This window comes from Elaeis guineensis, chromosome 14 (assembly GCF_000442705.2).
Source record: "Elaeis guineensis isolate ETL-2024a chromosome 14, EG11, whole genome shotgun sequence".
NCBI classification, from domain to species: domain Eukaryota; kingdom Viridiplantae; phylum Streptophyta; class Magnoliopsida; order Arecales; family Arecaceae; genus Elaeis; species Elaeis guineensis.
Window position 1 is genome coordinate 49197617 of NC_026006.2, and position 22831 is coordinate 49220447.

Consider the following 22831-nt stretch of genomic DNA (forward strand, 5'->3'; position numbering starts at 1 on the left):
CTTCTTGATGGGCTGATTTGCCTATTTTCCTTTTCACCACTCCATCATTCCAAGAGAACAAGCTTAATCAGCAAAGAAATTTCTCATCTGAGCTTCTGGACTGGATGATTTGAGTATTTTCTTTGTTTACCATTCCACAGGAGTGTTAACATTTCACATACATATTTAAACCCTTGATCTCTGTTGTCCACTTGAAAGTGTTATTGTCAACTTACAGTGAGATTAGGTAAGAGACCATTTATTAGCAAAAAGATAAAACATTAATATGTACAAAACTTACTTCTAAGGTTTATTTCAGTCACCCAATTCCCAGGCAATGCTTGCTTGTTCTTTAAGGGTAGGATAAAGAGCCTGGGCAAGATTCAGAAGAAAATGATCTGCACCATGTCTTGCTAAGAGAGAAACCGACACAGGAAGATTATCATGCATTCCAAGTGGTATATTAATCTGTAAACAATGCAGCATGTAGAGTATAAGAAATATAGGCCGTCAAATTTGTGATTGTTCATAAATTAATATAGACAATTATCCATTACAAAATACCAATACAACAACAACAACAATGAATACCTGGCAAAACCTGGACATTCCAGCAATAGAGAGCAAGCTAAATGCCCTAGCATGGTAAGGTTCCAATGCAGAAGGCTCCAGACGTAGTTTAGGTGGAGGTCCAGGAATTGTAGGAATTGCAAGGACACCATGATCCTAGAGAAATATAAGAAAAGAAAAATGAAGGTGACAAACCTTTGATATAATAGAAAGAAAGACCGTAACCGGTTAGATATGAAAATTTGAGCTCTCAAATTGACAAAGGTAGAAAATAGGAAGTCTGGATGTTAAACTCTTCATCAACTTTCTCTAAAGCTATTGCATCTTTCAGAAGATATCTCAATTCATTTGAATCTCGTGTTAGCTTAAATATCATTAGATATAGAGTCAAGTATGACTAGTTACAAGAAATTAGAAGTGGAGAGATTGCAAGCAGCAACTTATAGCTTGTTCATGAACTTCTCCGATCCCAGAACAAAATTAATCACTTTTACTGAATTGCCTGTTTTGCAGTCAAACAAGTCTGGTAAAAAGGGAAAACTAACAGTAAAGGGATCCTAAATGCATAGTTTGCATATGTAAGAAAATCTAATCTTATTTTCTGTAGATGAAATATACCTCCCATGCTTTAAGTGGAAAATAATGTATCAATAATTGAAGGAAACTTGTCAAGGTTCGTTCACTATCCTCTTACCTTTGAAGAAAAAAAAATGTTTTAATCTATATAGCCCACATTGCATAACTTAATTACAGATCTAGATGTATACAAATATGTATTTTGCTAGCTACATCAAACTGACAAAGTGCTTGCTTATTTTTAAGTGCTAACTATTAGTGGTTTACTGATTCATAACATCACTGTTTATGTCAGGCATTTCAATAACTGCAACTTGTATATGTCAAAAAGTGTAACAAAAGTAAATTGGTGATGCTTCCATGCATTTGGAAAAGTTGTCAAAAGAATAAGCCATGATATATGAGTATGCACGTGTTATAATGTTACAATTAATTGGTAATTGTAACAAAAAGGAATTACTAATTAGCAAGGAAGGAAGCATGTTATCTCCTAAATTCTATGAAAAATGAAAGGGTTAGTGTTGTATGCTTGTAGATAGTATTGCTACCAAAAGATATGTTCTAATTGGAACTTCAAAATTAATTTATATATTACAAACTTTGTTCAATACCTTCATCATTGACCCACTCCACGACCCCTTCCTGAATAGTTTAAGCTTTTGGGATTTAGGGATTAATTAAAATGGTACCAGAGCTGGAGGACATGAATTCAAATCCTCATTAAGGCCAATTTTTCTCTAATTCACCAGCTTGTTATTTTGAGTCTTTCTTATCTTGACTTGTTCCCTTTTGTTATCTAGAGTCATTGTTGACTCATTATCATAGTCATTTCTGATTCATTTATGCCTTCATGTGCATGGTCTAAGCTGTGTTATGGCCTAATATGCATTGTCGTTTCCTTCCTTAAGAGCTCATCTTTTGGTGTCTGGTGGTTGGTAACAACTCCAAACAACAAAAGACCACTTTTAATTCCATTATGATTGGTACAACTCATTATTGAAAGAATGGGCGCTCTCACCAATATTATATAATATGTAGTATGGAATTTGATAGTTTTAAGAGTCCAATGTTGTATCAAATTCATTCACATTCTACACTTATTCATCAAGCTTATCATAGGAGTCAAGGTAACATTATATAATAGCATCTTGACCTTATTCCCTCATGCATAAGGGTAGAGTGATGGTTAGTACGGTTTCTTCTGATGAAGAAAAAATATTGATAAATATAATATAAGCCACAGGGTGTTGCTGATAACATTTCACGTCTGGACTTCAAGTTGTACATTGCAAAGAGATAGCTTGGTCATGCTAAATGATTTTTTGCCACTTCTCTCTTTCAATGCCCAGATAATGTAGCACATCTGCTGGATATAATTTCCTCCTTCAGATGTTCATTTTTTAAAGAAATCCTCTTTTAGATGTTGTATTTTGTAAATGATCAACAAAGTAGTCTTGACTCTTCTCTTTGTTCTTCCCTTTCAGGAAAAAAAGGGAGACTCTTCTCTTTCTTCTTTTTCCATAATCACAAAGACAACATTGCATAAAAATCGACAATATTGTAGGCCAAAGCTTCTTGCTCTGCATCACATTACCATTAACAGCTGGTCCAATGCGGACAACTGAATATACGGAACACTAAGAAAATGTGATTTGAAATATTCTCTAATGAAGTCATGTTTAAAAAAAAATTAACAAAGAGCTCTAATGGGTCCTGCATGTAAAAATTTGATCTGGGCACAAAGTCTAAGTTATTTTCAGTTAAATGTGTCTACGAGGGAAAATAATTTGAAGATCAACCACCTGCTTCTGACCACCTGCATAGATACATGCCGTCTTGTCATCATGAAACTGAATTGAGATTAATCTGCTTTCTTTGCTAGCAATTTTTTGTTATGTTTTGAACAAAATTTGAAATTTTTAACTGCTACCTTCTTTCTCTCTCTCAAACAAATGGGTTTTGTTGCCTTTGTACCAAACAATCATCTTTAAGAGGTATGGTGATTCCACAAAAGCAGGAGAACCAGTACTTGACATTTGGCATGGTAATCAATGATCCAAGAAGTTTCTCAAGATATGGTAATATATGGCACCAAAGTTAGTGTCTCAGAAAATATTTTCAACAAATTGATAACAATATTTATAGGAGAGTTAATATCTCAGAAAATATTTTAAACAAATTGATAACATCTTGACTTATTGTACATGAAATTTGTCTCCAAGCTATTTCATCTGTTAATAGATTTGTAAATTTCATTTTGGTCTAGCTTTTTGTTCTGAATTTAGGGAACCCAAGTTTTGGATCATGGCTACATTTTCTGACAAGAAATTCAAGTCTGGATGGCACTTTTCTAGGCATTAAACAGGATAATATTTGAAAAATATGTAGGATTTAGACCTGGATTCTACTCACCATAAAAGCACTAGGGAGGTCGGGGTGGCTATATCAATTTGTGCATCTATCTATGCATATAAGATAGTAGCTTCCACGATCCATAGAGAAGCAGAAAAATTCAAGAAAAAGAAAAGATAAAAAATTCATACATGGAACAATAAAATAATAAAGCTAAAGTAATGCTAGGAATAAAATAGAGAGAAAAGCAATACCTCCAAAAGAGCACACATGGCAGCATGAAGTTCAGTTCTTATGGCACGACACCATTCTATGTTTTCAGATGTTTCTGAAAGGGCTCCTGAAACTCTGTCTGATATCCCAGGACCTAAATTGGGTTTGATAGTATTGACCCATTCTTCATGATTAGCTTTGAACTCAGACCTACCCATCAAACTGAAACTTTAGCATTTTTGCATTAAAACTTAATAATAGTAGTATAGTACAAGCAAAGCATAATAAATATAGATAAAATCTAGAAAAACTAAAAAAAAAAAATTTCTGCAGAAACTTTAATGAGGATGGACTTGACCATTGTGTGGTAGTTGTCATAATTTTGGGGACACAAAGGATTTATAAATTCACAAAGTATGATATCAATAAATACTGTCACGCTCCAAATTCGGAACATAACATGGTCATGCTACCGAGGAACAGACCCATGATAACACGAAGTCAAAATTCATCTTCTTAAATATAATAACAGATGTATCATAAATAAATATAATAATAAAGTTCAATTCAAATATTTAATTATACCAAAACTGGTTTAGAGCAACTAAATCCAAAGATGAAATAATCCAAGCCTTAAAATTCATAATGACTACAATCCATAAACATAAACTGAATTCCTAATGCAAAATTTCTAAGCTTGCTTTGCTGATCTCGAAGCCTGGATTCCCTTTCCACCAGTCCTAGCTTTATTTCTCTGTACATGAAAAAGAAAACAAAAAGAATATGAGCTACACTAGCTCAGTAAGTAGACTTTCGCTTCTTTACCGGATCAAGCATAAGTTTTCTATAATAATGCATCATTTAGTAAATAATAATTATTGTAAAAATAAATATTTCATAGAGCATATAATAAAACAAGTTATAAGCTCATCATGCATGCATAAATCATGTATATTTTACAATCATGAATCATAAATCATTTCTGTCATGTATTTGTGTCATGTTTCAAAAATATTGCTCACAGATGTTCATGCTAAGGTCATTATTATACCCGTGACAGGGCCATGTTTCTTAATCGACAGAGTTCTTAATTCATGTACCAACTTTATACCCGCTGGCAGGGCCATGTTTCGTGTGGATGCTAGCTCTAGATGTCGACCTTCCCGAAGGGATTCATTCATAGCCATCTGAGAGCCTTTGAAATCATTATATCTTTTTATTAAAGCATACATATACATAGATGGAAAAAAATAATAAAATTCATGCTTCATAATCATGCTATTTTCATAAGACATATTCATAAAATCAATGCTCATAATAAAACATGCTTTTCCATATCACATATGCCGATCCTTATTTTATGAAAAATTATGATTTCATCAATAGCAATTCTTTGCATAAAAATATGATCATTTAAAAATAAATAAGGAGCATAATATCTACTTACCTCGATCGTCCTGGATCTTTTAATCTTCCTTAAAAAAATCAGACAGTCCTATTTAAAATATTAAATCATCAATAATTTTATTTCATATATTTAATAAAATTACATAATATAAGGAGATGACCGATTTGATGATCAGTCCAATAAATCTCTCCCTTCGGCTCTAAATCGATTTAAGGTCATAGGTCCCTAGGAGTGGAGAAGATGGCCTAATAGGGGATCCATAGGGCTTCTTAGAGAGAGAAAGTAGAGAGAAAAAATAGAGAGAGAATCTAATTCTAGAGAGAGAAAGACTTTAGAGAGGGATGAGAGAAACTTTCTCTCATGTGTATTATTATTATTATTATTATTATATATATATTTCTTTTCTTTTCTTTTTCTTTTTCTTTTTCTTTTTCTTTTCTTTTTTCCTTTTCTTTTTCCCGTGGCCTTCTTTGGCCGAAACAGGGGACCTAGAGGTCCCCTTGTCTTTGACCGGCCATTCACGGCCGTACTTTGCCCGGCGATGGCCGGCGCAAGGGGCGACCCTCCCGAGTTCGGAGAGGCCAGAGCCGACGGTCGGTGGTGACCGTCGGTGCCTTAAAAACCAGGAAAAAGGAAGAAGCCGAACAGAGCTTCCTTCTCCGATGAAATCCGACGACTCCTGTCGCCGACAGTCATGCCCACCGGCACGAAAAGAAAGGGAGAGAAGGGAGGAAGAGGAGGAAGGACTTACCACAGCCTCCGATGATCCTCACCGGCGTGAAATTGCGGTGAGCACGAGTCGAGGGGCCACAGCTTCAATCGAGAAAATTGGAGAAGAACTCCGACGATCGTCGGTGATTGTTGTGTCCTCTCTTAGAGGAGAGGAGGGGGGTTCTTATAAGGCTCGTCCTAGAGTCTTTTAATGGCCCTAGGACTCTGATTCCGATCGAGATCGGAGAAGGAGAAGACTCCGATCAGGAGTCTTCTTCCCCCTCTCTTTGTTTTTTTTTTTTTAGGTGGGCTTAGTGGGCTTTTGGCCCATCGGGCCGAGTTATCACATTCTATCCCCCTTAAAAAAATTTCGTCCTCGAAATTTAACATACCTTCATTTTCAAATAAGTGTAGATATCTTGTCTTCATATCATCTTCAAGCTCCCATGTGGCCTCTCTCTCTTCATGATTACTCCAATGAATCTTTACATACAGAATGATACGTCATCTTAAAACTTGCTCTTTTCGATCAATAATTTAGAGGGGAAGTTCTTCATAGGTTAGATCTTCATGAACTTGCAATGGCTCTTACTTTATCACACTATTTGGATCAGGTATAAACTTTCTCAGTAGTGAAACATGAAAGACATTGTGCACTTTGGATAAATCTGATGATAAGGCTAGTTCGTAAGCAACATCTCCTACTCGATTTAAAATTTCAAAAGGTCCAATATATTGTGGACTCAGCTTGCCATGTCTCCCAAACCTCATGACACCCTTAGTAGGTGATACTTTTAGAAAAACATGATCACCGACCTGAAATTCTAATTCTCTTCTTTTTCTATCTGCCCAACTCTTCTGTCTATCCTGTGCTGCCTTAAGTCTTCTCTTGATTAGATAAATTTTGTCTCTAGCATCTTGAACTAACTCGGGACCTATTAATTTCTTTTCACCTACTTCATCCCAATACAGAGGGGATCTATACTTTCTTCCATATAGGGCTTCATAGGGTGCCATCCGGATACTAGAATAAAAACTGTTGTTATATGCAAATTCAATCAATGTCACATGATTATCCCAATATCCTTCGAAATCAAAAGTACAAGCTCTTAACATATCCTCAAGAGTTTGAATTGTCCTTTCAGATTGGCCATCGGTCTGGGGATGGAATATAGTACTAAGCCTCAATTCTGTCCCCAAAGCATCTTGAAAACTTTTTCAAAATCTAGATACGAATCATGGATCTCGATCAGACACAATACTTATTGGAACACCATGCAGACGTACAATTCCATCAATATACATCTGGGCTAACTTATCAAGTGGAGTGCCAACTCGAAAAGATAGAAAGTGAGCTGATTTAGTAAGCCGATCAACAATCACCCACACTGCATCATTTTTTCTTGTTGTCCTTGGAAGTCCAGTAACAAAATCCATCATGATATGCTCCCATTTCCATTCTGGTATCTCTAATGGTCTTAGCAAACCAGCAGGTCTTTGATGTTCGGCTTTCACTTGCTGGCATACCAAGCATTGAGATACAAACCGAGCTATCTCCTGTTTCATTCCATTCCACCAGAAGAGTTATTTTAAATCTCTATACATCTTTGTACTATCGGGATGAAAGGAGAAACGAGATTTATGGGCTTCTTCCAAAATTTTCTTTTTTAGTTCAGGATCTCCTGGTATACATAATCTGTTCCTAAAATAAAGAGTTCCATCTGTATGTAGTCTAAACTCAGTTCGTAGCCCTTTCTCCATGTCCTTCTTAAACTGACATAAATGAATATCACTTTGTTGGGCCGCTTTTATCTGTTCGATCAATGCTGGTTGTACCATTAAATTTGCTAACACATTCTTAACATCAATACAAGTCACTTTAATTTGTAAATCTTCAAGATCCCTCAGAATTTGTTACTGAAAGGATAGCAGAGTCATCACATTTGCTGAAGACTTTCTACTAAGTGCATCTACCACCACATTGGCTTTTCCGGAGTGATATTTAATATTTAGATCATAATCTTTTAATAGTTCAAGCCACCTTCTTTGCCTCATGTTCAGCTCTTTTTGAGTAAATAAGTATTTCAAGCTTTTATGATCAGTAAAGATTTCACATGATTCTCCATATAAATAGTGTCGTCAAATCTTTAAAGCAAAAATAATAGCTGCTAACTCCAAATCATGTGTCGGATAATTCTGCTCATAGGCTTTTAATTGTCGAGAAGCATAAGCTATGACCTTATCATTCTGCATCAACACACAACCTAATCCCTTCTTGGAAGCATCACTATAAATGACAAATTCTCCCTTATTAGATGGTAAAGTAAGAACTGGGGCAGATATCAATCGTTGCTTCAGATCTTGAAAACTCTGCTCACATTCACTGCTCCATTCAAATTTTATTCGTTTTTGAGTTAAGCGGGTTAGAGGAATTGCAATTTAAGAAAATCCCTCGACGAATCTTCTATAATAACCAGCCAAGCCTAAGAAGCTTCTAACTTCCGTCACATTAGTCGGACAAGGCCAATTCACCACGGCTTTTATCTTCTTTGGATCGATTGAGATTCCTTAGATATTACATGGCCGAGGAAGACAACACTATCCAACCAGAACTCACACTTGTTAAGCTTGGTGAAGAGCTTCTCTTCTCTCAAGGTCTGAAACACGATCCTCAAATGTCTCTCATGTTCTTTTATATTTTTAGAATAAACTAAGATATCATCAATAAAAATAACAACGAATTGATCCAGATACGGCTTGAAAATCCTGTTCATCATATCCATAAAAGCAGCCGGTGCATTGGTTAGTCCAAAAGGCATTACTAAAAATTCATAATGGCCATACCTGGTTCTAAATGCAGTCTTAGGTACATCTTCATCTCTAATTCTTAGTTGATGATAGCCTGATCGTAAGTCAATTTTGGAGAAAACTTGTGCACCCTGAAGTTGATCAAATAAGTCATCTATTCGAGGAAGAGGATATTTATTCTTTATGGTTACCTTGTTCAACTTCCGATAGTCAATGCATAAACGCATGCTCCCATCTTTCTTTTTCACAAATAACACAGGAGCTCCCCAGAGTGATGTACTTGGTCGGACAAACTTTTTATTCAAAAGTTCTTGCAGTTGATCCTTTAATTCTCGTAATTCTACGGGAGCCATCCGATAAGGAGATTTTGATATAGGTCCAGTTCCTGGGGTGATATCAATTTTAAATTCAACCTCACGCTCTGGGGGCAGTCCGGGTAGTTCATCTAAAAAAATATCAAAAAATTTTTTGACAATTGGGATATCATCCAACTTTATTTTTTCCTTCTCGGCGTCTACTACATGGGCCAAAAATGCTTTGCATCCTTTCCTCAAAGCTTTTCTTGCGTTCATGATTGAGATAATATCCAAAGATTGTTTGGGTTCCATATTATGAACTTCGCCTTGAAAGAAGAATTGCAGTTCATCCAAAATTTGAAATACCACTTTTTTTCTAAAACAATCAATATGTGCATGGTACGAAGATAACCAATTCATCCCAAGAATAACGTCAAAATCATACATATTTAGCTGAATCAAATCTGCTGCTAATTCTTTTTCTTCTATTTGGATTATGCAATTCTTAAAAATAATGTTAGCAACAACAATATTTTTAAAAGGTGTGCTAACATATAATGGTTCATTTAGTTTTCCAGGCACACAATTCAAAAAAGTAGCAAACTTGAGAGATATAAAAGAGTGAGAAGAGCCAGAATCGAATAGCACACGAGCATGAATAGAATTGACTGGGATAATACCTGTCACCACTTGATCATTTGCATTGGCCTCCTGCTGGTTTAAAGTAAACACTCGTGCATTTCCTTTCTATTTTTGATCAACTGGTTTGTTAGGTCTAGAGTCATCTCTTTTCTTATTTGGGCAATCACGAGCCATATGTCTTTTCTCACCACATAAGAAGTATGCTCCTATCCTCTTGAGATAAGGTCCATTGTGATTTTTTCCACAATAGGAGCAGGATGTAGATTCTTTCTTCTTATCAGAATTATTATTTTTAAAATTTTTCTGTTGATCCTTTAGATTTTCTGCTGATCTCGATCTCTTCCTATCTCCTCTTTCTAGATTTGCTCTTTTCAATTCAGACTCCATTTTTAAAGCTCGCTCCAGTACGTCCTTGTAGTTATTGAAAATATGAGAAGACAGACGGGATCGAATTTCATATCTTAGACCTTGTTCGAATCTGTTAGCTTTACTCCTTTCGAACTCCATAAGCTGGAGGCAGAAGCGGCCTAGCTCATTAAATTTGTTAGCATATTCTAACACCGTCATATTATCCTTTTGCTTTAAGGCTAGAAACTCATTTTCTTTTACCAATCTCATTGTCCCTGAGAAGTACTGATCATAAAATATCTCTTTGAATTTTTTCCAAGTGAGCTGATCATCATTATTCCCATAGACAGCTTTTATTGCAGTCTACCAAAACTCAGCATTCTCTTTTAACATAGGAACGGCTAATCGGACCTTCACATTCTCAGGGTATTGCAGGGCATCAAACATCTTTTCCATCTCTCGAATCGATGTCTCTGCAGCCATAGGATTAGATCCACCCTCAAATAGAGGTGGGTTAAGCCTTCTGAATCTCTTGTAGTATGACTCCATAGATAATGTCGGTCGAGGAGCAGTTTGTGCCTGCTGCTGGATAAGCTGAGCCACCACTTGACATACACCAGCAATGTCCGCCTGAGTGGCCGGTGCGTCAGGAGCCCGCTCAACTGGTTGATTGGCAGCTCCCCGCGACGTCAATCTTGCTCCTCTTGTCCTAGCAGCCATATTTGCCAAGGTCTCGCCCTTCCTATCGCTCATTGCTTCCTAGTCAAATATCAATATTATTATATTATTTTATAACAGAGTTGCAGTATAGTTAATAATTTAAGTCAGAGTCTAACTATGCGTAACCTAACTACCTACTGTTAGGTTTTAAGTTCTACCATTGATTAAACCTATCGCTCTGATACCATAAAATGTCACGCCCCAAATTCGGGACATAACATGGCCATGCTACCGAGGGACGGACCCACGATAACACGAAGTCAAAATTCATCTTCTTAAATATAATAACAGGTGTATCATAAATAAATATAATAATAAAGTTTAATTCAAATATTGAATTATACCAAAACTGGTTCAGAGCATCTAAATCTAAAGATGAAATAATCTAAGCCTTAAAATTCATAATGACTACAATCCATAAACATAAACTGAATTTCTAGTGCAAAATTTTCAAGCTTGCTTTGCTGATCTCCAAGCCTGGATTCTCTTTCCACTAGTCTTAGCCTTATTTCTCTGTACATAAAAAAGAAAATAAAAAGAATATGAGCTACACTAGCTCAGTAAGTAGATTTCCGCTTCCTTACCGGATCAAGCATAAGTTTTTTATGATAATGCATCATTTAGCAAATAATAATTATTGTAAAAATAAATATTTCATAGAGCATATAATAAAACAAGTTATAAGCTCATCATGCATGCATAAATCATGTATATTTTACAATCATGAATCATAAATCATTTCTGTCATGTATTTGTGTCATGTTTCAAAAATATTGCTCACAGATGTTCATGCTAAGGTCACTATTATACCCATGATAGGGCCATATTTCTTAATCGACAGAGTTCTTAATTCATGTGTCAACTTTATACCCGCTGGCAGGGCCATGTTTCGTGTGGATGCTAGCTCCGGATGTCGACCTTTCCGAAGGGATTCATTCATAGCCATATGAGAGCCTTTGAAATCATTATATCTTTTTCTTAAAGCATACATATATATAGATGAAAAAAATAATAAAATTTATGCTTCATAATCATGGTATTTTTATAAGACATATTTATGAAATCAATGCTCATAATAAAACATACTTTTTCATATCACATATGCCGATCCTTATTTTATAAAAAATTATGATTTCATCAATAGCAATTTTTTGCATAAAAACATGATCATTTAAAAATAAATAAGGAGCATAAGATCTACTTACCTCGATCATCCTAGATTTTTTAATCTTCCTTAAAAGAATCGGACAGTCCTATTTAAAATATTAAATCATCAATAATTTTATTTCATATATTTAATAAAATTACATAATATAAAGAGATGACCGATTTGATGATCAGTCCAATAAATCTCTTCCTTCGGCTCTAAATCGATTTAAGGTCATAGGTCCCTAGGAGTGGAGAAGATGGCCTAATAGGGGATCCATAGGGCTTCTTAGAGAGAGAAAATTTTTAGAGAGAGAAAGTAGAGAGAGAGTCCAATTTTAGAGAGAGAAAGATTTTAGAGAGGGATGAGAGAAACTTTCTCTCATGTGTATTTATTATTATTATTATTATTATTATTTTATATATTTTTCTTTTCTTTTCTTTTTCTTTTTCTTTTTCTTTTTCTTTTTCTTTTTTCTTTTCTTTTCTTTTCTTTTTCCTTTTCTTTTTCCCGTGGCCTTCTTTGGCCGAAACAGGAGACCTAGAGGTCCCCTTGTCTTTGACCGACTGTTCACGACCGTACTTTGCCCGATGGTGGCCGGCGCAAGCGGCGACCCTCTCAAGTTCAGAGAGGCCAGAGCCGGCGGTCGGCAGTGATCGTCGGCGCCTTAAAAACCAGGAAAAAGGGAGAAGCCGAACAGAGCTTCCTTCTCCGACGAAATCCGATGACTCCTGTCGCCGACAGTCATGCCCACCGGCACGGGAAGGAAGGGAGAGAAGGGAGGAAGAGGAGGAAGGACTTACCACAGCCTCCGATGACCCCCATCGGCGTGAAATCGCGGCGAGCACGAGTCGAGGGGCCGCGGCTTCAATCAGAAAAATCGGAGAAGAACTCCGACGATCGTTGGTGACTGTTGTGTCCTCTCTTAGAAGAGAGGAGGGGGGTTCTTATAGGGCTTGTCCTAGGGTCTTTTAATAGCCCTAGGACTCTGATTCCGATCGGGATCGGGGAAGGAGAAGACTCCGATCAGGAGTCTTCTTCCCCCTCTCTTTTTTTTTTTCCCTAGGTGGGCTTAGTGGGCTTTTGGCCCATCGGGCCGAGTTATCACAAATACTATGTGACCTGCTAAGAAAGGTCAATAAAGTTGTGCAGTTAAAATGTATATAGGAAACCAGAGAAGGGAATGGTCAAAATGGCATCTGTCTTTCACTAAGTAACCTTTAAAAACAATATGGAAAAACCACCGGTGATTTATACTAATGCTATATAAAAGCAGCTTGATTTCCCAATTTTAAACCCTTTCCAAACAATTATGGACTTTGAATAGTCCAAGGGGGGTACTCTCCATAAAGGAGGAGTTGGTACTCTCCATAAGGGAGGAGTTCCATGATTTTATGCATAATAAGAATTTTAAGTCCAAAATCTAAGTTCATAGTGACCAATTATAGCAAAAACTTAAACTTATTTAGATTAAGAACATAACATACCGAGTAAGTTTTAAAAAAATTTATGATAAAGGTGTAAGCGTGTGTTAGCATCTAATCTATGTTAAAATCTTTTTAAAATTTATCTTATATCTAAAATCTTTAGTAGTAGCTACAGGCATTCAGACATGCATTATAGCTAGTCTATGTAATGTATGGTCTCACCAACTGGAACAAACATAAGTTTCAATATCGGTGATTATGTTACAAGTATTGGCAGATGCATGGGTGTTTGTCTACACATATCAACATGCACCAACAAATTTGTACATGCATCCATTCATTCAAGCATACATGCAAGATGTGTATAGAGATGTGCTATAATGCATGATTTAGCAGTTAGCACAACATTAATCATCAATAATTCAGGCCTCAGATATTGACTTCAGAATGTTCTCCTGAGAAAGTACAAATATGAAAAATATGCATCACACTTAACTAAGGAGGTGTTTGGTTCGTAACCAAAATCAGAATAGGAATGAAAATTGGAATGGCTTGGAATTGGAATGGCCAAATCTCCCAAAGCATTTGGTTTGTGACCGGAATCGGAATTGGAATGAAAAATAGAATCCATAGAGGAGAGTAGGAATTGAGGGGATATTTGATTAGAGAGAGTGGGGGTCTGGAATTGGAATCGGAATGGGTGACTCCCATTCCAACCGTTTGGTTGGGAGGAGTCCCATTCCGATTTCGATTCCGGAGTAGAATGGGAATGGATCAATTTATATAGAACTCAATCCCTACTCTCCTCTATGGATTCAATTTTTCATTCTAATTCTGATTCCGATTCCGATTTCAATTCCAGTCACGAACCAAACACTTTGGGAGATTTGGCCATTTCGATTTCGATTCCAAGCCATTTCGATTCCCATTCTCATTCTAATTCTGGTTACGAACCAAACGCCCCCTGAGTTCTATATAGATTGAGCCATTCCCATTCTACTCCGGAATCGAAATCGGAATGGGACTCCTCCCAACCAAACGGTTGGAATGGGAGTCACCCATTCTGATTTCAATTTTAGACCCCCACTCCCCCCGACCAAACACCCCTTAAAGATAATAACTCATTCAAATAGAAACAATTATCAAGTATTGAATTGATTTAACCAGGTCTATCATGATTTAGAATGTCAAATGAATAGCAGTTCTGCAAGATGGTTGGGGGAAAAGCATGAGAAGTTTGTCATTGAGACTAACTGCCAATTTTTCCTGCTCATGTTTGCTACATTGCTTATGTGGTCGACAAGGATTTATGGGACATAGATACAACTTGATACACAAACGCTGATGCAACAACTATTGAAAAAACATGATATGTTACAACTATAATACAATAATATATAGCCTTGGGTACATCCTTGCATATCAACATAATTGGTTTCTCATAACAAATCAATCATATTGTTCATGCACCGTATAAGAATAAATATCAAAGAAGCTGTAAATAGAAGCGGACGAATTTTTATCAGTTCCAACAAAGGTGATAGAATTTTTATTGAACCTTTTTATTTCTCGATATAAATTGACAACTTATCTACCAGCCTAAAATCAGTCCATAACCTTTACCTATTCACATTGCTATTGTTTAGTAAACACTCTAAATTTAAAATTTCAACTAAAAATATTTTTACTCTAATCATAATTAAAATAATATTTTGAACCACTAAACAATGATTAGAAAAAATCTATTTATCAAATAAAATAATATTGTGTTTTTTTTCTTTTCACTTATCAAACTCTTAGCAAAGCAAAGCTCGATGGATCGTAGGGAAAACCATGGTGTTAAAATGCGAGCAGGTATTGCCACATGGGTAAGATTAAGCATGATTAGATGATTAACGAAGATGGATTACTCGATGGAGGATATGGTTTGCCATTCAAAAATAGATGGGGGCCATAGGGTGGCGCGTGATGTATGAAGAAATGTGCCAATGCTGGGGGTGAAAAGGCACCAGCTCAGGCACATGAAGGGTAAAGCTGACAATTTATTTCACCTGTAGAGAAGAAACAGCGAGTGGTAGCTCTGTGGCTTGTGATAGGCCGAAAGGTATATACAGTGCTTTGGGCCAAATCCGAAATGAAGAGTCAAAAGTGGGAAACTGTGCAATAAGGCCATTTTGGTAGATTTTTGTGCAATGTTCCAAAGAAACAAGGTTTTTTAAGAAAGAACAGAAAAAGAAGGAAACAACACTTCCCTGTGGATGCTGGAGGTGTTGCTATATAAATTGTCCAATTGCATCTACCAATTCCCTTCCATCCTTCTCTTTCAGCATACCCTCTCCTTCAAGTTAGGGCATGATGGACTAGATAACCTTAAGCTCAAATACCACTTAAGTCATATTCTCTAGTGATCATAATCTAAACTTTATATCATTCTATCACGTTCTTAATGATCATAATCTTAAGCTCTGATATTATCCATTATACTCCACTCGGTCACATCCTATTGATCATACATAAAGTTTTGATATCACTTTATAATCTCAATGATCTTAAACCTAAGCTCTGATATTATTCTATCATATCCTAATCATTTATATCATAATCCCCAATGATTATAACCTAAGCTCTGATACCATAAGATGTCACGCCCCAAATCCAGGACATAACACGGCCATGCTACCGAGGGATGGAGCCCACGATAACACGAAGCCAATTCATCATAATCATCTAAAATCCGTCAAATAAAAAGATTCAATTCTATTATTCATCAAATAATCGAACCAATATGGGTTCAGAGCATCTAAATCCAAAAGCAAGTACTAACCCGAATCTACAAATTCATGATTATAAAATAAATTAAACTTCTGTTGTCAAATTTTTCAGCTTGCTATGCCGATCTTCAAGCTTGAATTCCTTTTTGCCGATCCTAACTTTATTTCTCTGTTCAAACAAAAAAATAAAAAAATAAAAAAGAATATGAGCTACACTAGCCCAGTAAGTAGAACTTGCACTTCCTTATCGGATCAAGCATAGGTTTTTCATGATAATGCAATATTTAGAAAATAACAGATAATACAAAATAAAGCATTTCATAGAGCATGTAACAAAACAAGTTTTAAACCCATCATGCATGCATAAATCATGTATATTTCACAATCATGAATCGTAAATCATTTTCATCATGTATTCATGTCATGTTTTAAAACATTGCTCACAGATATTCGTGCTAAGGTCACTATTATACCCGTGACGGGGCCATGTTTCTTAATCGACAGAGTTCTTAATTCATGTGCCAACTTTATACCCGCTGGCAGGGCCATGTTTCGTGTGGATGCTAGCTCCGGATGTCGACCTTCCCAAAGGGATTCATTCATAGCCATCTGAGAGCCTTTGAAATTTTTATATCTTTTTCTTAAAGCATACATATACATAGATGGAAAAATAATGAAATTCATGCTTCATAATCATGCTATTTTCATAAGACATATTCATGAAATCAATGCTCATAATAAAACATACTTTTTCATATCATAAATGCTGATCCTTATTTTATGAAAAATTATGATTTTATAAATAACAATTCTTTGCATAAAAATATGATCATTTAAAAAAATAAATAAGGAGCATAAGATCTACTTACCTCTTTCATCTAAGATCTTCAGACTTTGTTAGAAGAATCAGCTAATCCTATTTAAAACATCAAATCATCATCAATTTCTACTCCATAAATATAATAAGATTAAATCATAAGGAAAGAGGACCGTTGTCCGGATGTGTCGGACCATCCAGATACCAGGGCAATTCAGGATCTCTGATCTGAGGGTCAGATTCAAGTGACTTGATCAAGAAATCATGAGGCACAGATCGAATTAAAGTCAAGATTAATCAATAGGGTTCTTTAATAATAAATTTGAAAGATCTTTGATACGATCAGATGAGGTTGACATACAGCACGGATATCAAAGCAACTTCAGATCTTGTTAGAGTCAATATAAGCTTCTAAAAGATGAAGGCATGACTCGATACAGGATTCATAGACCTTTTTTTTTAGAGAGAGAAAGTTGGTCATGAGAGAGAAAGTAGAGAGAGAAAGTGGAGAGAGAATCTTCGTATCCTTTAAAAGTGGCAATCATGATTGAGATCATCAGAGGTCATATCAGGATGACTTAATATGGATTTATCGATATTATCAATTTCGAAAAAGAATCGGATCGGGATCCGATCTACTGCATGAATTTCGGAGCAGTTCCAGATCATCATATTTTCATCTCAAGTTTATCCTAGGGTCTGTGATGTAATCAGAGAGAGAGAATGACCCTAGAGAGACGAAATCCATAATGAGAGAAAAAGGTCTAGAGAGAGAAAATAGGAAGAAAATTTAGAGAGAGAAAATGTAGAGAGAAGGTAGAGAGAGAAAGTCTAATTCTAGAGAGAGAAAGACTTAAGAGAGAGATAAGAAAAACTTTCTCTCACATATATATATATATTTTTATTTATTTATTTATATATATATTTTTTTTTCTTTTTCTTTTTCTTTTTTTTTAGAGAGAGACAATAGAGAGAGAGAAAGAGAGAGAAAGAGAAAAAAAGAGGGGAGAGAGAAAAATTTTCTCTTTTCTTATTATTATATTTTTCTTTTCTTTTTTTTTTCTTTTTCTTTTCTTTTTCCTTTTTCTTTTCTTTTTCTTTTTCCTTTTTCTTTTCTTTTTCTTTTCTTCTTCTTCCCGGGCTTTTCATTGGGCCGAAACAGGGGACCTAGAGGTCCCCGTGCCTTGATCGGCCGATCACGGCCATCTCATGGCCGGTGGTGGCCGGCGGCAACGGCCGACTCTCTCGGGTTCGGAGAGACCAGGGCCGGCGGTCGGCGTGACCGTCGGCGTCGGAAAATCAGAGGAAAGAGGCGGCGAACAGGGGGTTTCCTTCTCCAACTAAATCCGGCGACACCCGTCGCTGGCCATCGTGCTCACAGGCACGGAAAAGAAGGGAGAGAAGAGAGGGAGAGGAGAGAGACCTTACCACAACCTCCGGTGACTCCCACCGGCGAGAAATCATGGCGAACACGGGTCGAGGAGTCGCGGCTTCAAACGGGAAAATCGGAGAAAAATCTCCGGCAATCGGTGGCGACTGAAGGGTCTACCCATAGAGGAGATAGGGGGGTTTCTTATAGGATTCGTCCTAGGGTTTTTTAATGGCCCTAGGACTCCGATTTTTGATCGGAGAAGAGGAAGACTCCGATCGGGAGTCTTCCTGCTCTGTTTGTCTCTCTCTTTTTTTTTTTTTTTTTTTAACAGGGCTAGTGGGCCGGGCTTTCACAATTATAATTATAAAATAATTCAGGATATTTGCCATATTGGACACATCGGGGCCATATCCAACATATATCAATATTTGATATGTATCCCATACAGCCATGACTGGTGTATTGGAATATTTGTTCCCAGATAGTTAGCAAATACCAAACTATATAGTGAGTTTAAAGCTGTCCCTGTATTTTTCTCTCCTTTGTGCAAAAGATATATGTAAAATACTCTGTCATAAAATCTTTTTCAATATCAACCTTATTTATGAGTACATTGTGATAGATAACTAATTTTCTATACAATTATCTCTCCCTAGTTGCTGATAGTTCCGGGCCCAGCCTCAACACCTGGGAAGGGACAATGGTGGTGTGCCTCCATCATGGCACATAACCTCTCCCTACTTATTAAATCAATTTATATATTTGGGGATTGCCAAGACATTATTTTGCAGTCTCTTATTTCCTCCTCAAATTCAAATTTTACAGCAAAAGAAGGAAGTAACTAATGAAATCAACAGCAGTCAATACAGTGAATCAACTGAACAAGCCAGACCTCTGAAGCCGCAGCATGGAATGTGAAATAGCTGCCAAGGATGGTATTCCAGATGTTTGATTTTCAGATGTGTTACTCATGAACTTTCCTAAGCTTGGAACTTTATGGCGAATATAGTCACCAAGGTTTTCATGGTTTATAATATCGCCTGTAGAAAAATCAAAACCATATATCAGAAACAAGCCAAGCTTTGAGAATATGTCAGAACAAAGTACTCAATGTATCTATAGATATAATAAAAAAGTAATTACTTACTCCCAAATAATTTCTCCATAGATTTATTGAGAATATGAGAAATTTGGTCAGTTGGAGAACTTAAGCATTGGAAGCAGTCTTCGGGAATAACAATGCGAGTTGGTTGCTTGGTAGCTTCAATTGGTAATTGGAACAACACGTGGCCTACTCGAGTTAGGGTGATGGGGTCTCTAGCAAACCATCCTGGATAAAACACTTGGGTCAATTACTTCATAGGAGACAAAAATGATCAGCTTAGATTAAGAGCATGAACTCCATCCAGACCTGAAATTTCTCAACTATTTATGAAAGATGACAACAGCATATAGCTTTGTCACGTAATTACATATGGCAGAGTTTCATTTGAATTTAGGTATCATCATTACTACTAATCTTGTAAAAAGAAGAAAAAATTGACTAGATAATGAAATTTATCAGTGTTACAATCAAGGTTTTAAATTCCGTAGGACAGAGACGTCTTGGTATCTTCATGAAACGGGATGCCTGCTTACCCATCCCATCTCAACAGCCATCTTGATCATGCATCCCTGTAGATATCTTTCATCTATCTCTCTCTTCTTTTTCTTTTCTTTCTTTCTTTCTTTTTTTGCTTCCCTTCCTCTTTTTTTCTTTCTTTTTCTTCTATCTTCCTTTCTTTCCTTTTTTTTTCTTTCTTTTTCTTATAGCTTCCTTTCTTTTCTTTTTTTTTCCCTTATCTTTTCTTTTCTTTTTTTTTTCTTTTTTCTTCTTCTTTCTCTTTTCTTTCTTCCTTCTTTCTTTCCTTTCTTACATTTTTGTTCTTATTTCCTTTCACTTTTCCTTTTTTTCATCTTCCTTTTCTTTCTTTCCATTTTCTTCTTCTTTCCCTACATGGATAGATTCTGGAGACTCGACCCCATTTCTGTCCCATTTTCTATCAAGAATAGAATGGGACAGTCGGGACGCCTCCTATCTCACTGGGACATAAAATCTTATTTACAATCAACAATTCAACAAAAGTTAAGACAGACAAAAAGGCTCTGGAACCACTTTAAGAACTTTTTTTTTATTTTTTTCTTTAGATGAATCAGTATATTTTTTATAACATTATAACTGATATTTCACTATCTAGAAAAATATCAATATCAAATATAAAATGAAATCTTAACACCTAATTTCAATAAATTGTCAAAGTGAAGGAGCAGCATCTAACCAGCGAATTCCATTTTTCATGCCTTTCATTATTTGCCAAATACAAATGTCTATTAGGACGACATGACTAGATTGGATACTGAATTTTAAACTTAAAAATTGAAAGAAAACTTCACATAAGTAATTATTTCTAGAATGTATCTCTGAGATATGTCAAGAAAGTCTAAAAACTTGGATGAAGATTGACATGTCTTATCATGTCATTGGCCTAATATAAATAAATGGCACTGATGAATCCTTTGGCAAATATCCCATTTCTGCTTGACATCCACCCTATTGACACAATGTGCCCATCATTATATGTTATAGATAGTGCTATAAATGGATTCAAAGTGAATCGCATGAAGCATTGGTTGATGACAATGTTCATATCTTTGAGGACCACATATACATTATACTTAAAGAATGACGGTGTTATTGTTTCAATGATGTGGATTCTCCATCTCAACCATACAGTGTGAAACATAACCACATGTTAAAGCAAGTATCCCTCTAATGGGTAGAGAAATAACCCTTTAATTGCTCCTAGATACTGTCCATTGTACCACCCATAAAATGCAAGAACCCATTTCACCTATACATGTGTAGAGAAATAACCGTTCAGTTTACTAGACTCACAACAAACCTGATAATGAGCCAATTTAAGGACTAACATAGTAGACAAGTTGCTTGAGTCCAAGTCCACTAAATTATAGGAGCAATCCCAGTTAAACAATTTATACTTGTTACCACCCTATAAATTGGCACCAAGTGAAAAGAATATGAAATAAATCCTTGATGTCCCTAAAAAGCTGCAGCAAAATTGTTGCTTAAAAAACTTTGGTTAACCATCATGCTGCCAAAATTTTTTGATGCAAATGGATGCTGCAGTTCGAAGTACAATCTTGTCTAAACACTGTAAGTAACTAGGGAAGTTTAAAAAATTTATCAATTAATTGATAACAAGATTCCTCCTTACCAACAGTATCAAAGCTCTGAGCCATAGGAATGACATTGGTTGTAGATACAATGCCATGCGAAGGACGGAAACCAAAAATACCACAGCATGCTGCAGGAACTCTAACACTTCCACCTGTGTCGGTACCTATTGAAATCATTCATAAACCAAACAAGAAAGACATTAAAATGTGTCAATGTATCCCTGAAGATGGTTCAACTAACATGTGCTGTGCATGTGTATGCATGCATGGAACTTCTCATTGACCTTAACTAACAATCTATATCATTTGCATATGTATTGTTAGATTATAAGCTCGTTTATTGTTATTTTTTCTATTTTGTTGAAAGGTTATGTCTCTTTTGAAAGGTTGTCTTTTGGATTAGGGATGTATCTCTCTCTCAAAGTTGTATCTTTTAGAGTAGGGATGTGTCTTTTGTGAAATAAGATATCTCTTTGTAGGGATGTGTCTCTTAATAAGTAATTCTTGTGAAAAGTTGCATCCCTCCATTTTTTATAAATTGGGGGCATGTGGTTTTTGTTAGAAGTATTTTGTACTTGAGTTCATTCCACAAATAAATCTTATTTTGAACTATTACATTTATTAGTTCATTAAGTGAGGAAGCCCACCAATATTTGGTATCAGAGCCAAAAATGAAAGGGAGTGAAAGGGAGATTCTGTCAACAAAAAAAATGGCTACCAATATTTTCCAACCTCAAATTCCAAAACTTTCAAAAGATAATTATGAGAACTAGTGCATTCAAATGAAAGCACTACTTAGCTCTCAAGGTCATTAGGAAGTAGTTAACAATGGGTATCAAGAACCCACAGCACAAGAAGAAGCTGATCTCTCTACAAATCAATGAAATGAGTTGAAAGATACAAGAAAGAAGGACAAAAAGGCTCTTTTTTATCTTTACCAAGTAGTAGAGAAGTCTACGTTTGAGAAGATTACCGAAGCAACTTTGAGCAAGATAGCATGGGATGTCCTTGCCATCGTCTTCATAGGAGATGAAAGAGTGAAGCGGATTTGTCTACAAAAGCTTCGAGTAGAATTCGAAGCTATCCGCATAAAAGAGTCCAAAAATGTTACCGACTATGTTTCTTGTATTTTGGTTATTGTAAACAAAATGAAGCGAAATGGAGAACAACTCGATGATGTACGAGCTGTAGAAAAGATCCTTCACGCCCTGTCATCGAAATTTGAGCACATTATTGTTGCCATAGAAGAGTCAAAAGATATCAGTACCCTTTCAATTGATCAATTAACAGGATCTCTCTAAGTATAGGAGCAAAGATTGTAAAAGAAGTCTGAAGTCGAGTCAACAGAACAAGCCTTCAAGTCAAAATTGAGACTTGACTATTGAAAAAGCAAAAGTCATGGAGAAAGTAATAATAGAAACAAAAACTAAAAGAGGT

General features: G+C 35.9%; 1 protein-coding gene across 3 annotated transcripts in view; it reads right to left on the bottom strand.

Moving 5' to 3' along the window:
- Window positions 1-108: 108 nt before the first annotated feature.
- The window catches only part of LOC105057808 (amidase 1), a 49303-nt gene continuing 26580 nt past the window's right edge, over window positions 109-22831 (bottom strand). For 2 of the 3 annotated variants that reach the window (XM_029268311.2, XM_073248351.1), the window contains exons 4-9: window positions 21433-21558; window positions 19305-19487; window positions 19050-19197; window positions 3732-3900; window positions 571-705; window positions 109-447 (exon numbers count right to left, since the gene is read on the bottom strand). In XM_029268311.2, the coding sequence (XP_029124144.2) occupies window positions 295-447; window positions 571-705; window positions 3732-3900; window positions 19050-19197; window positions 19305-19487; window positions 21433-21558 (914 nt within the window). In that variant the 3' untranslated portion in view covers window positions 109-294. Of the gene's footprint in view, window positions 448-570; window positions 706-2663; window positions 2942-3731; window positions 3901-19049; window positions 19198-19304; window positions 19488-21432; window positions 21559-22831 lie in introns of those variants that run through there. The other variant, XM_073248352.1, reaches the window with a different exon arrangement.